This window comes from Elephantulus edwardii, unplaced genomic scaffold (assembly GCF_000299155.1).
Source record: "Elephantulus edwardii isolate Elephantulus edwardi_28Jun2011 unplaced genomic scaffold, EleEdw1.0 scaffold00015, whole genome shotgun sequence".
NCBI lineage: Eukaryota > Metazoa > Chordata > Mammalia > Macroscelidea > Macroscelididae > Elephantulus > Elephantulus edwardii.
Genome location: NW_006399765.1, coordinates 23,489,477 through 23,504,776, shown reverse-complemented (window position 1 = coordinate 23,504,776; position 15,300 = coordinate 23,489,477). Strand labels below are relative to the sequence as shown.

The following is a 15,300-nucleotide window of genomic DNA, read 5'->3' as shown; positions in this document are numbered from 1 at the left end:
GTGGACGCAGTGTGGATGTGGGTTTCTGTAACGGCAGGAGGTTTTTCTCGTCTTCACCGGAGCCTTCATGTTAGGCTTGCAAATGATAAAAAAGCCTTTTAAAAAAGGGGAAAAGTTGACTCCATAATCCTGCAGGCACATTCCAGCACGCTGCCAACATTATTCCTGAAAATCCTCCATAAAACTCCCCGTAAATCACACACCGGGAGCTGCTCTGTGCGGCTGTCACGGGCGGACACTCCAGTGCCGAGTGAGGACGTAGCTCAAGCTAAACTTCAGAGCTGCACCCCAAACAGCCAGGCTCCCCACTTCTCAGAAGCTGTGCTGTGCTCCAGACCTGATGCCAAGTTACCCATCGACCAGGAGCCTGAGGAGATAAGGCTGAGACATGAAGGTACCTCAGCAGCGGACACCACAGCCCAGTGGCCCACTCGCTCCCTCACTGGACCAGCCACTGCATCAGCGAGATCACACGGCCACAAGTGGCAGAACAGGGTGGCTTGGACAGCCTGCTGGCCTCCTCCGAGGCCCCACTCAGAACCAGCCGCTATCTGAGTCACTTGATTAATTATCCAGAGTCGCATATTCAATGCGACACATAATGTGTCTCCAAATCTGGACAGGCTGCGACTCTGAAGCCCTGAGCTCATCTCTGTTTTTTTTGCAAAGGCAGGTCCACCATCTAGTCTTCCTACACCTTTCATTCTAGAAACAGTGTAGGAAAGCATTAAATAGGTCAGACTCTGAGCCTTTAAGAGCAGCCAGACTTGAGAAGCAATTCCAAAAACCCACTCACTCTTGGTATCAAACGCCTCAGGCGGGGTTCTCTAAAAGAGCAAAGCCCGCTCTCTCTCTCTCTCCTTAGCACAGTGTCCTTCACCAGGACACACACGCCTGGCCGCACAGCCCAAGTGGATGAGACAAAGTTCTGCCGTCCTCGGCTCCAAGGACATCCTGGCTGCATTTTTTCCAAGACAGTTTTGTGTGTTGTCCTGGCATTCCATGGTGCACCAGTACGTTTCACCAACATCACAATTCAAAGGTGTCATTTGTCTTGGGTCTTCCTTATTTAATGTCCAACTTCCACATGGAACTGAGGTGACTGAAAATATCAGGCACACGCTGGCCCTCAAAGTGACATCTTTGCACATTAGCACTTTAACGAAGCCCTTGGTGGTAGGTTTGCCCCGTGTAATCCACTATTTGATTTACCGACTGCTGTTTCCATGAGTACTGATTACGGATCCAAGTAAATTAAAGCCTTGGCAACTTCAAACTTTTCTCTGATTTTTACTGCTTCCTGCTTACTGGTGCAGTTGGGAGGATTTTTGTTCAACGCTGAGGTGTGATTTATGCTAAAGGCGTCGGTCTTCGGTCGGAAGTCCTCAGGCTTTCTGTATGAAGAACTGGCTGAGTATCTAGGACCTGACGGGCCTGCTCCTATTCCTGATGCCAAGTTCTTTTTCATACAGTCTAGCTTCTTGGATAATTTGCTCCACACACTGAATAAGCACACCCTGCCACACAGCTTGCCTGATTTTAAACAATACGGTACCTTCTGCCCTTCTACTCTGTGTGAATGTCTGTGTCTTGATGTACACACAGGTTTCACATAAGCACAATTTGGTGTTCTGGAATTCCCATCCCACTTCATGTTACCCATACTCCGCTGTCCGCAAAGAACCGGCTCACATGGTTGTGGAGACTGGCCAGTCCCAGAGGGACAGATCGAGCCTCAAGCTGGAGGCTTCTTCTGAGTCATGTGGCAGCAGCTACTGACACTGAAAACTGGGAGGCTGCTGTCTCACGGGGCAGGTCAGGCAGCAAAGCTCTGGTTCACGTCCCACGGATCAGGTCAGAAGATGCTGAGTCAGATGCTGTCTGCAGAGAGCGTGGGCTACCCTCATCTCCTGAGTGCAGCCACAGCCCCAAGGGAACAGACTGGCTTTCACATCAGCTCACAGCACAGAGGATGATTACATTGCAGAACAGCAGCTCCCAACACGGACGATGATTACATTATAGAACAGCAGCTCCCAACACGGAGGATGATTACATTGCAGAACAGCAGCTCCCAACACGGAGGATGATTACATCACAGAACAGCAGCCCGTCCAGGGTCTGCCAACCCACTGAGGAACTAGCACAAGATTATGCACACACTTTCCTTCCTTGTCTGTAATGGTGAGCGTCTCTGCCTTCTGCCTTCAGTGTATCTTCTCTTAAGACCTTCAAGAGCAAGGGATTCCTGGCCAAGAAATGACAGCAGACCACACTACGCTCCAATGGGTCAGAATGAAAATCGGTCACAAACTCCTGTCTGGTAAGGAGTCACAAAAGGGGCACACACTCCTAGGTTCACTAACATTCTACTCCATCAAGATCAAAATTCTGCCCTGCTCTGAGCACTTGAACACGTCCCGGGAAACTTGTGCTTTCTTCCTTTGTTTTATGCTTACACGTTAGGGGATTTAGTAATAAACGTGTGAGGTTTCTGGCGCAAAAAAAACCCAACATGAAAACACAGCAATTAAGAGTTTCCATATGGACAATACAGAGACACTAACCGCACTGACCCTCCTTTCTGACTGCTCCTCCCTTCTTAATATAAACTCACTCTTCCCTAACGTGTCCGTCTAATCTTTTTAAGTTGCTGCTATGAAGCTGAATCCATAAACAGGGAGACAGTCTTCAGTGGTTAAGCTAATCTACCATTTTAAGAAGACTTTAGGGGATTATTTTGGGACATGTAAAGATTATCTCAGGGAAACAGTTTTGGGGGTTTGTCTAGCTTCCATGGCTCCAGAAAGTCTGAAGTCCATTAGATCTTTAACTTCTGTTCTACTTTTAAGGACAGACCACTGACCAGTAGCCAGTATTACAAATTCCACACAACCCAACTCCAAGACCTCACCTGGGACACTTACACTGGCTGCCCCTGAGCCAGCTGGAAGGGCTCCTCCCATGCTCAGACTGAAGAGGCCGAGGGCCATGAGCAGAAGCCTGCCCACTGGCCTCTCACTCAAAGGCTTCCTTGCAGTCCTTCCACAACCCAACAGGTGGGAAGAGATCGTTTCTGGGTAAGAAGGCACTGTGTTCCTTAGAACTGACACCAGTTGATACTAACTAGTGCTAAAAGTTGGAAGAGGAAGAGATTTGCGAGAACATGTGTGCACAAGTGAGAGCTCTGGGGAGGGTGAGAGGTTGAGACACCTCCCTTGGGCCCCTGGACGCGCTCGGCCACCACAGTGCCACAACCACAGTGCTCCAGGACAGAACCTGGAAAATGAGGCCCAGGTGAGGGAAAGACACACAAGGGACGTCACTCTGACCAGCCACCGTCTGGTTACTTAAGCACCTGTCATACTTACTGCAACGTTTTCCAATTCTAGTTGTCGTACTGTGTAATAGGACTTAATATCTTCAGAGATCAAAGTTAACTTCAAGTTTGTGTCTTCAAAGATCATTTCTTTTTCTTCCTTCTGTGGCCAGTACTGTGCACATTTTAGCTGGAGAAGAAAATGACATGGGATTATTGTGAGTAGCTGACAGTTTTCCTGCTACGAGCAGACCCAAGAACATTCTACACGGTCTTTGGTAACACAGATGCCTGCAGCCTTCCAGACCTGGGCATGTTGCCTTCCCACCGCTGCAGCAGCGTGGTGACCCACCGTGATGGGGAGATCAGGGTGGGCTCTGCAGGGAGGTCCGCCTTCCTGTTCCTGCCAAGATGGAGCCAGGCAGCAGAGTCCAGTCTCACAGTCCACTCAGGACTAAGGACCCAAGAGTTCTGATGGCACAGCGGGACACACTCGACTGGCTGCACTCCACAGGGTGTGCTCGTGGGTGGTGACCACAGCAGCTGGTCCTGTGGGCTCGGGCTCTGGTGCCTGGACCAGGGACCCATGGGGTCTCTGAGGACGATGAAGAACCATGCGGCTCCTGAGAAGGGTAAGGTAGACCCAGAGGACAGTGTAGCCCCGTGTTCTCCAGAGAAGTCAAGTCAGAGTGAGAGAAACATACCCGTGTGTGACATTAGCACAGACGCAAATCCTGTGGGTGACAGGGCTTCTGTGAAGCCAGAGCAGGTGCCCAGGTCACCTCTCAGCATCAGGCAAAGGCAGGTCCTGTGAGGGAGGCCAACCTGCCAGCTCCCATGGAAGATGCCACTCAGGACACGGGAGTAGAGAAGGCATCGCGAGAGGGAGTGGTCCCGACCCTCACTTAACCAGGGAGGGTAGAGCTGCACTCTTCTTATGTTTTAAATAACTAGATTCGTGTGAGGAATCTGAGTTGTGCAATGGTTAAAGTGCTTGGCTGCAAACCTGAAGGTGTACAGTCTAAATCAGGGAGAGCTGTGGCAGTCTGCCCGTGTGAGGGTTACAGACTAGGACACCCCTGGAGTGTTTCTCCTCAATCCAACAGGACATGATAATCTGGCATCAACTGAGGGCAACTGGATTGATGGTGCAAGAGCCCCACAAGGAAGACACCAAACCAGTGGGACAAAACCACAGGTGATAGGCGGGCACCCAGAGCGGGACAGGTGATGGGCGGCCACCCAGAGCCGGAAGCAGAGACATGGAGCCAAGAAGCAGGAGAGTGGACTGAGCTCCTGAGACTAAGGAGCAGGGGAGCCCACCTCCAAGCGCTCTCTCTCTAAACCCCACAGGTGGCCTGACCATCTCTGCACCTGGGGTAGGTGGGCCTCAGTGCAGCCCCAGGGTGGAGGGGTTCTGGTCAGCAAAGTGGTGGCTACACAGCATCTGTTTATACCCATTATCTACAGGAACACACTCTGCTCTTCTGCCACTCCCTGTGGAAATGTTTGCACTGAACACACAAGGCAAAACCAAAACTATCCTATCTGACAGATAGGAACCGACCTGAAGAGGAGCTTTTAGGAGAAAGCAGCGTTCCCTGGGTCAGCAAACTGACCCAGCATCAGCAGTCGGGGGTGGCCGCGGCGCCGGTGCCCCCTCAGCTATGAGCACCGACAAGGCGGGCGGAGTCCCAAGGGCCTCCTCCAAAGTGGCAGCTGAGCAATCTTAGGGAAGTCTAGAAAGTTCCCTGCAGTCTCTGTGGTGGAGGAAGTGGCATTCCCAGAGAGTTATTAACAGACAGAAGCAGAGGATAAAAGCGAGAAGCATAAGGTGCTGGTGATAAAAATGCAGTGTCTCATGTGCAGAAGCCCCTGAAGTCAAACACATCATCTTTACCCCCAAACCACAGGAAATCCATGGCCATCAAACTGATTTCACCTCCTGCAATGGTCCATCAGGCTTCCAGGCTAGAGTGCCTTATGGAGGAAGAGTGCCTCTCTCTATCCCAAGAAGTAGCTGGTGGATTTGAACCACTAACCTTTCCACCGCAGCCCGATACACAATGCCCATATGCACCATCAGAGCGCCCCATAGCATTTTTAGTAGAGATTTAAGGAGACTGAAAAGGGCAGTGTTTCCAGGATGGCAGTGCCCTCACTCATTTCTTTCACAAGCTGTCCTAACCCTTTCACACATCTAAGGTCAAATTCTAAACTGAACCTGAGAACACTACCAGGGTGGACGGCCCCGTCAGAGCAGTTATTTCCATAGAACTGCTCCCCAAGAAGCCCAGAAGGTCAAGCAGTTACTACACAGTTTGCGCCAAACAAGAGGAGAGCACTCGACACCGACTGCTTCGTGAAGGAAGGCGATCAGAAAACAGGAACGCAGCAAATCAAACTGTACACTGGCATCACCACGTGCTATGTGGACAGCAGGGCTTGGAACCACGGATGCTGCCAGGGGTTTAGCGTGGGAAGGAGATGTGCTGCTAACCCAAAGGCACGAGGTTCGAATCCACCAGCCGCTCCGAGGGAGAAAAACGGGCAATCTCCTCTCATGTGATTTACTGCCTCTGGAAACCTGCCAGAGGGTCAGTTATGAGTCGGTTACAATTCAAAAGTCCCTAACAACAACCACAGAGGTACTGGGCCAGAACCTAGATTTTTAACAAGTTGTGCTGAACCTGGAAATCTAGAAGAATCCGATGAGAGCCTTGTGAAAACAGATTCTGATGCAGTAATCTGAGATGGAGAGGCAAATTCTCAACAAGGACAGTTTATAATCAGGTCAGCTAAAAACAAGCCCTTGCACACTTCCCATCATCCCCTTCAGTCAGCCTTCCTGAAAGAGAACTGGTAACGGTGGTCCCAAAGAAACATGAAGAACTGCAAACTACAGGCTGCTTTTTAGTGCTAACCTGTGAGCTCAAATGAGCCAGAATGGAACAGCACAGAAAGAAAAACAGGCACCTTTATCAAAGTCAACTGTGATACAGCCATCCAAACCCCGCATCACTTGGATAGTAAACACAGCACTCCAGGAGAGAGGCTGTCAACACGCATCTCTGGCCCAGAGTCACCTGGGCAAGTGGAGGCCAGAGCAGGATCATGAAGGAAGTGGCCAGAGAGGGCCATGAAGGCGGTGACCAGAGAGGGCCATGAAGGCGGTGACCAGAGAGGGCCATGAAGGCGGTGACCAGAGAGGGCCATGAAGGCGGTGACCAGAGAGGGCCATGAAGAAGGTGAGCAGAGAGGGCCATGAAGAAGGTGAGCAGAGAGGGCCATGAAGGCGGTGACCAGAGAGGGCCATGAAGGTGACTAGAGTAGGGCTGTGTAGGTGACCCAACTGCAGTCCTGGGAGAGGGCTCTGTGGAATGTGACAACAGTCACTAACACAGACCAGGGTGTTTGCAGCAACAAACAGGCAAATGCATAAAAACGGGTTGCTGGAAAGCGCCAAGGAATCAGAATAAATGCACAGTCTACAGAAACTCAAAAGGAGATGCTCTCCCAGAAGGACAAAGGGCTTCCCCTGTCGTCCCAAGTTTGACCTTCTAAACGGTGACAAAATTGCTGTGCTTGTAACTGAGAAAAAAGGCCCCACTACTATGCTGAGCAGAGTTCAGAGCTGATGGTGTGAGTTACAAGCGGCTCAACGGCACCCACCACCCACCACGCCTGATGCTTTCTGAGTAACTTTGTCTCTGGAGAGGGCAACATTCTGCCCTTGTTCACAGGGTCACTGCATGCTTCAGTTGACTCAATGGCACCAAACCACAAGTCCTACTTAAAAACTCAGAACCCTTCATTATTGTCTAAAGCAGTGGCTCTACACCCGGGACCCTTCTGTGCCACCCTGCCACACTAATCTGCAGACATTTCTGGCTGTTACAAGCGGAGGGGGCTGCTACCAACCAGCACTGAGCACCCACAGGGCCCAGGGCAGCCTCACAGCGAGAACAAGGCTGGAGACGCCCCAGACTCGGGCGGGGCTGACTCTGAGGAACCTGAAGGCTTCCAGGCTGGCAGCCGTGAGTGCTGGGAACAGAACGTGTTGTTTATTCAAATCTGCTGACAAGCGCAGTGAGAGGTGGAAGGTTGGGGCACTACACATTTTACTAATCAAGCCACTATAGCAGAGAGAAGACACTTAAAAACTTTCACTGAGAAAAAGAATTCGCTACACCAGGGGGAATTATTTCCTCAAACGAATGCTCAGATGAGCTCCGTACTGTTTACTGCTAGCACACAGTTCCATTTTTAAAAAGTGGGTAAATGCAAAAGACATGCTTTTAAATGTGTGCTGTTATAAGAGGCTATCTTATCTGTGTAACTGACACCGGTTCTTTCTGCATGAGGGGAGGGAAGAGGCTTGGGGGTTAAGGCCCGTGGTTATGCTTCCTTTGATGTGTTATTTTTCTTTTGTGTGTGTTTTTCACCCTCTGGGGCTTGAGGGTGCTTTCTTTGGCCAGGTGACTCCTCTGGACTCATGCTCTTCTGGCAAGCCCCATCTGTGTCCAGGGGTGGCCAGGGCAGCTGTGAGAGCACGTCCCAGCCACGCCCAGCAGTCAGTGCCAGCAGCTGGCAAGGCTTGGGGACACCCAGTTCCCTGGCCAACATCACTCACTCCTGGGCCACATGACCTACTGATCTGCAGTCCCAGGCCTGTCCTCTCCTGCGGCCGCCCCGAGCTGGACGGGGCCTCAATGTGCCAGGTGTGTGTACGCGCACACCTGTGTACGTATGAAAGAAAAAGAGTGCAAGCACATGCAGCCAGGACAGTGGAACGTGGCAATAACTCTGGTCACTTGGTGGAAACCATGCTTGTCCCTGTAGGTATACACAGCCGATTCACAGGTGATCTTGACCAAGGGTGAGGGGTTTGGGACAGGAGGGTGCCAGCACCCTGAGGACACGTGTTAGTGGCAAGGGTGGCCCCCAAGACCAGGAGCTCTGGCTCACAGTAGGGCGAGGAGCTCACTTGACACCTTGTTGGGAGACATTTCGGAGACAGGGTGGGTGGGTGGAGAGAGCCAGGGCTGGATCACACAGGTCCTAGGGTGCCATCCTGGGGGGCAATGGAGGCCTCGACGAGGTTCAACTGGGCAGAGGTATGTTAAGCCTTGGTTGAGAAAGATTGTTCTGGATGCAGGGTGCAAGAGGAGAGGCTCGGGGTGGTAGGGAGGGGAGAGGGTGGGCATGCTAGAGAGAGAAAAGGTGGTGCCCTGGCAAACCTGCAGCCCAGGCCCCAAGGTGTCCCAGGGGAAGCTTCTAGAGCCACACCCAACTTGGATGCAAGGACAGCTCTAACCCTGGAGGACAACCACGCTGAAGAGGTGGCCAAGCCAGGGGTGTCCCTGGAGAGGCAGCGGGCGCACCACGCAGGGCCTCTGCAGCCAGTAGGGGGTGCACATCCACCAGGTGAAAGAGCAGAAAAGATGAAGCTGGTGGAAACTTGATTTTCACAAGAAGTCAGTCTGTTTACTGCTCCAAAGCACAAGGCAGTGGCCAAGGGACGGCAGGGGAGGGTGACGGGCCACTTCTCTTAATCTGGAGTGAGGGGACCTATGGTTTCCCCTTGATGCTGATTTGTTTCTAACAAATGTAAATTTATATGCTGCTGCTTTACATATTTTCTTTGAGAGATACATATACACACACCCATGATGTCAAGAATGCATAAAATAAAATCAAAGAAACAAAGCGCAGGCAATAAGCGCTCAAGTTAGCACAGGTGATGGCACAGGAAGTCAGGAAACCCCAGACTCACCGATCCCTTCTCCATGACTCTGTTGAGCATGACGACTCCCCGGCTTTTCTGTTCCCACACCATCTCCCAAAAGTGACCACACGTATTAGGCAGTGGACCCTGCAAACAGACAATTTACAAAACGTGTGACACGTGAAGCACAGGTGAGGTGCGTGAGGTGGGTGAGGGCCTCTGGCGGCGGACAGTTCATATCCTTACGGGCCTCTCCCTGCCGGCATCACCAAGCGAGCTCATGCTACAAAGTCAAAGGGCATGTCCAGAATTCTGCTCAGAACAGACCGGCTGCGGTGGGAACAGCGGGTCTGCTTGCCGGTGTGGGTTAGCGTGGCTGACTGAGGGGCTCCTGGGATCCACCGTGGACAGGCCGACAATGTGGCAAAGTCAGCGGGAGCCGGTGAGGGCAGTGAGGGGAAAACATCACGGCGACATCTCTGGTGATTGCAGTTCCTGCTCTGTCTGGTACCTGTGCAACTCTGGGCATATGCTTCACCTCACCGAGCCAGTTTCCCCGTTATATCCCTGGACTAATAACTACTCACAGGCTGTGAAAATGAAACAAAGAACTTAGCCGATCACCTGGGACCCAGGAAGCACCCGCTGAAACGTTAGCTTTTGCTATGAGAGCCATGATTAACGGTCAGCTCGCTACAGCCAGCCTTCACTTCCACGACACCGAAGTGGTATGGACATTGACACTGTGCAGTGGAAGCCCAAGGAAAGCTGTCATGGGGCACCGTGTGGCACGGGTCCAGCAGGAGCCCATCTCCCGTAAGCCTGGCAGTCGGCAGAGGTGTTTACTGGACAGGTGAGAAGTCACTCTCCAGGTTTAGTTCCAACTAAGAAGACGTCGCCTCTCTGGCCAGCACTCCTTCTAGAATGCTTCCATTCTCACCTATCTTCATTCAAATGTTCTTTCCGTAAACTCTTTTCTTTGAAGTCTTGCAACACGTTCCTGGACTGTGGTAACCCCGAGTTAATGTCCTCTCTCTCTTCTCTGAGCACATCTTGGACTAAATGCCCAAAGCAGACGCCACAGGTGCGCAGACAACACAGATGACACAGGGACCCTTCAGATCACTAACATGACAAGGGCTTGCGGAAGAAGGAATCAGGTGGTCTCCTGCTGGCCACCACGCCATGCATGCTCTGGGAAATGGTTCACTCCCCCAACCCGAGCACAGGGACCTGTCAGTGGCGGGCCCCACACAGTGGGGACGTCACTCTCTTTCCTGGGCTCTCCCCTCCCTGAGTGTGAAGGACTAAAAATCATCAGAAAGGCTACACACCAGGCCAGGTTTTGCTTTTGTGACAAAAATGCTTCAGTCGAGGGTGCCAGCCTGGGGTTCAATGGCTTCAATCCCTTTTAGTTAAGTCCCAGGAAGATTGCACAGCTAGCTTGAGACCTCATATCACTGACCACAGATGGCACTTCAGGTGATCCAAGGAACTCTGCAGTATTGGGGAGAAGACCTTTCCAAGCTAGTAACAGACAATGGACACCCATCTGTTTTCACTGTGGGCTTCGTGACCCCATGATCTCCTGAAAGCAGGAAGTACCAAACTTGACTTCTTTCAGAGAGAATTTCTGAAGAAGCCACTCTGCCCTCCACTTCTTGCCAGCCTGCCCCCCCTCCCCGGGAACTCCCTCCTGCCACTTCCTTCTCACCCTCACCCCCTCCTCAGAGGCGCAGAGAGGCCCAGAAGCTGAGGCGGGGAATGGCCTGTTCTGCATTCACACACCAAGGACTCCTTGGCAGACTCCAGCTCTGATCAGCCTGGCAGAGGCTCCGGACAGCGTTGGGGACATCTGGGCTGATGGAGCGGGAGGAGCTGGAACAGGAGAAGGGGGCAGCGAAGGACATGGCCCACAGAACTGCTCTCACGCCCCATTTCCAACAGCCGTGGGTCACACTAGTTTCTGGTTGCCCCATAAGCTCAATATGCAAATAGTAAGCAGAAGTGTGTGCTCAAAGTCACCTTAGGAGTCAAAGACATTTAATAATATCATCATAATACTCCTAACTAGTGAGAGCCAGGAAACAAAAATTCTCATTTAAAAAGAGAGAGAAGCTTAGCCTGCTGGGTGCAATTTGTAGATAACGGACTAGACTTGAGAAGATGAATGACAAAGACATTCTTTTACTCTTCGAGTCTCATGCCAGTATGTGTTTTACAAGAAGGTCAATCACGGAGCTAATTTTGTGAATTTTGCCCCCTATAAAGATTGTCAGAAGCCAAAAAGCCTTGCAAGCAATTTTTTCCCCTAAAATTCCACTTGCTCTTATAATCTACTGATGCCTTTTCTGGTCTGGAGGAGGAGGGGGAGGAGGAGGACCGTGCTGGGAATGAAATGCAGACCTTGTGTTGTGAATGGAGTCTGGACAAGGACGCCTTATCTGTGCCAGCCCTCTGAGCTTTACCGTCAGGAAGGAGCTGACGTGCTGAGGCTAAGATTTACGGCTCCGTGATGGGGAGAGGCAGCGGGGCCACACGCTGTCACAGACCACAGGCAGTCCTGGCATCGACAGGCTGTTTTTTCGAAGCAGATTCCCAGAAGTGCCATGCTTCCCAGACTACGGCTACAACCAAACCAACTCTGTGGGCACACTTCTGGTTGCTTCCGTGGTCTTCTTAAAACCCAACATTGTGAAAGATGCAACAGACAACTTAAGTTGAACAGAAAAAAAGCAAAAAGCCATTCAAAAGACATCAGAATGTGCTTTTTATTACCTGGGTAAGAATGTAACTCCTTTGGGCTTCTTCCATTTTTATCAAGCTAGCATTGATATAGTCATTATCTTCTTGGTGGAGTTTAATCCGACTATGGTCAACTGAAAGGCAAACCAGAACTCAGAGGTTAATACTCAGCTGGAGGGGCCATACAGCAGGTGGGGCAGTGGCCCCAACTCCCCGCCCCGGGAATGGTGAAGAAGGTCTGTCTGTCGTGGGGCCCAGGACGGATCCCCACTGGCTGAGAACTCGCTGTATTAGTTAACAATGGCCATCCATACCATAATGACTGGTATGTTAAAAAAAACAAGTATTATTGAGGTAAAAAAAGATTTTACTGATGTGTTTGAAATGAGGCATTAAATAGTAACAGAGAATACAGTAATTTGAAAACAAAAATTAAAAATATAATAATTTAAAAGAAAAAATCCTATCCTACTTGGGGAATGAGTACTTAGGTGATATCTTCCTGTTTCCTTCCCCTAAAACGAGGTCGGCCAAGGGTCGGCGGGTGGGCGCAATCAAGGGATCCGTCCACTCTTCACTTACAACTGGGTTGGCTCCAAAGGCCACGGTGTTATGCAAAAATTGGTGTAATGTGAAAATGAAGAAGCACCTCATTGGATCACAGACGGCAACCCTGATGTAATCATTGTTGTTGCCGATTGCCTTGAGTGAAGCATGACTCATAGCAACCCTATGAGCGAAAGGCCTGAAGCCCTTCTATAACCACCAACATTCATCAAAGTTCACAGAGTTCCCAGAGGCATGTTGTTTAGGAAGTGGACGCCACTCCTGCTTCCAAGGACGTAAATCAGAGTCAGTTTCAGTATCATCTCAAACCTCAGTATTCCTTATGGCTATATGTCACTGATTTGCAAAATAGTTGATTTTCTGCTTTGACTCTAATTGTAAAATATCAGACCACAGGATAATAAGTGAGGAGCAGGCATGTATTTCTAAAAATGAAAAAAAAAATATATAGTAGCTTTCATCATTTTATGAAGAGGAGCAAAATACAAGAAACATTTCGTCCAGTCCCCAAACACCTGTCAGCGGTCTGTGGATGCACCAGCCGAGCCAATGGGCAGTGCTGGAAGCTGACAGTACTGGAGCAGTGGGCAAAGCTGCATCTTAAAATCTCTTCCCATATGCTTTGTTTTTTAAGTTCAAACGTGATGAACTTGTATGGTGGAAGGCTGATTCCAACTCATCCTGACCCAGCATGACACAGCAGAACTGCCCACCGCGCCAAGGTCGCCCAGCCGGCGATCTTTAGGGGAGCAAAGCACCAGGTGCCAGAAGACGTGGTGGTTGCTGGGTTCTAGCTGCAGCATTTCTGCAGCCCTGAGTTCTTAACCACTGTGCCTTTCAGCGGGTCTCCTTAACACAAAACACAAGCCCCTGGCCACGGTGCAGATCATGACTCAGCAGTCCTCTGTGGGCAGGGCAGCACCGCCCTGTGAGGTTCCCAAGGCTGCGACCTCCACAGAAACAGAGCGCCACGTCTTTCTTCCTTTGAAGTAGCTAGAACCTCAGACCTCTGGGTGAACAGCCAAGTGCATTAATCACTGTGCCACTAGGGCTCTGTAGCACTTCTAGATCTTTAAAATTTAGAACCCGTCGTGATCAGAGACTTTAATAAATCTCTGAACCCAAAACACTGAACGTGTTGATATGAAAAGTGGCTCTTAGCAGAGCTGGGAACCACACTCTTACTTGGAGGCACAGCTATTCCTTTTCTTTGCCCCCCCTTTTCCTGTTAGTGTAGTTGGCAAGAGCAGGTGGGCCCTCGGTGAAGGACTCAGCCAGCCGGCAAATCAGCAGCTCCTTCTCCAGCCCCATGGAAAACACCGAAGAGTGGCCGAGGGTTTTCTGTTCTAGGGAAGATGCTTTCAGTAACTAGCTATTCTCTGGACTACTACTCTGCTTTTCATCACAGAGGGTTAGAATGAAATGAGATGCTGAGGTGACACTGAGAAGGGATGTAGAGAAAAGATGCCAAGCAAACTGTGCAACTGATGTTGGTGCGTTATGTGAATGGGCTTCAACACACTGGGGGACTCTGGGCAAAGGACGCATCCTCCAGGATTATAGGGAGGCTACGCGAGGTGGTATGTGCGAAATACCAGCTGAGTGCCTGGTCCAAGTCAAGTGCCCAACCTCTGCTGCCCACTGCCAGCACAACTGCCCCACTGGGAGTCAGGCCCAGGGCCTCGTCACCCCGAACCGGCCTCCTCCCTCTTATCTCCCATCACTTTCCGGGGATTACTTCCTCTGCTGGAGAGTGAGGGGAAGGAGGGAAAGGGTGAGGGGTACGAGACAAGCGCTGAGCAGAAGTGGGTAGGACTGGAGCACCAAGGGGGTCTCCTGCTGGCGGAGCTGTGGACAGCGAATGGTCTTTCAAGCTCAGATCTGCTGGCCGCAGGTTTCTGGAGAGGATTTGACAACAGCATCATCCGCAGCTGCTGCTGTCCTGTACAGTCAGAGGCAGAACTGACTCACAGCTGACCCTCCAGGGGGCTTTCAGAGGCTGTAAATCACACGGGAGGAGACCACCCACCTTCTCCTGAAGAGTGACTGGTGGGTTTGAACTGCATGCCTTTGAGCTGGCAGTGTAACTCCTTACCACTGAGTCACCACAGATAAACGCACAAATACATATACACACATACGCCTATGAGTGGCCATGGTCTAGACTTGCTCAATCTAAAAGCCCAGGTGCTGTGGCCAACCACCTGAAAAGCCCTCAGGTGTCCTGCTGTAGTCTCCAGTGACCAGCGTTCCCAGAGCACCTGCTATGTATGAAGGAGTCCGGTCACACAGTGCTTAAGTGCCCAGCTGCCAGCTGCTGTATCGGTCTGCTCCACAGAGACTGTAGCCCTGGAAACCATGTGGCCAGTCCTTTGTCCTTCAGGCTGACTCCGAGTCGGAATCAACGTCTTTCGGCTTTGCTAGATCTGCCCAGTGGAGCAGGTGAAGGGTGTCTATTATTTCGCTGCACTTCCACACAATTCTATGAGAGGGGTGTGATTCTTGTCATGCTGCAGGTCAGAGAACTACCTGCACAAAGTTATCAGTGGAGGAGGCTGAGATGTGAACTCCGGCAGGAGAATACAGGGAGAGACACGGGCCTGGCCCACTTTCACTGCCCCTGGGAACCTGGGCTGAGCGTGATTCCAGGTGGATGCCCTGCACGTCCCCACTCTGAATGTCTCAGCCGGGACCACGACCTGGGGAGATTCACGGCTCCCAGCCTGCTCTACTGGAGGGGACTCTTAAAAGCCTCCGTTTCCTTGGGAGCAAGCCCAGACTTCACTCAAGCCCTGTTCACAGCCTGTCACGGTCAGCAGTCGGCTTCCTACGTATGAGGAGCTGGGAGCTGCACTCAGCCGGCAGAGGGAGCTGCCGAGACCAGTGGGCGCCTGGACACGCAGGGACGAACTGTTCCTACCCCTTCATGTGCTTTCACGGA

The 15,300-nt window shown here is 51.2% G+C and overlaps 1 protein-coding gene across 1 annotated transcript in view; it reads right to left on the bottom strand.

The window, feature by feature from the left end:
- PTPN1 (protein tyrosine phosphatase, non-receptor type 1) overlaps positions 1 to 15,300 on the bottom strand; it is a 70,644-nt gene that overhangs the window by 6,996 nt on the left and 48,348 nt on the right. Inside the window, exons 3-5 of the mRNA XM_006881634.1 lie at positions 11,826 to 11,926; positions 9,096 to 9,194; positions 3,372 to 3,509 (exon numbers count right to left, since the gene is read on the bottom strand). Of these exons, the coding sequence (XP_006881696.1) occupies positions 3,372 to 3,509; positions 9,096 to 9,194; positions 11,826 to 11,926 (338 nt within the window). The remainder of the gene's footprint in view (positions 1 to 3,371; positions 3,510 to 9,095; positions 9,195 to 11,825; positions 11,927 to 15,300) is intronic.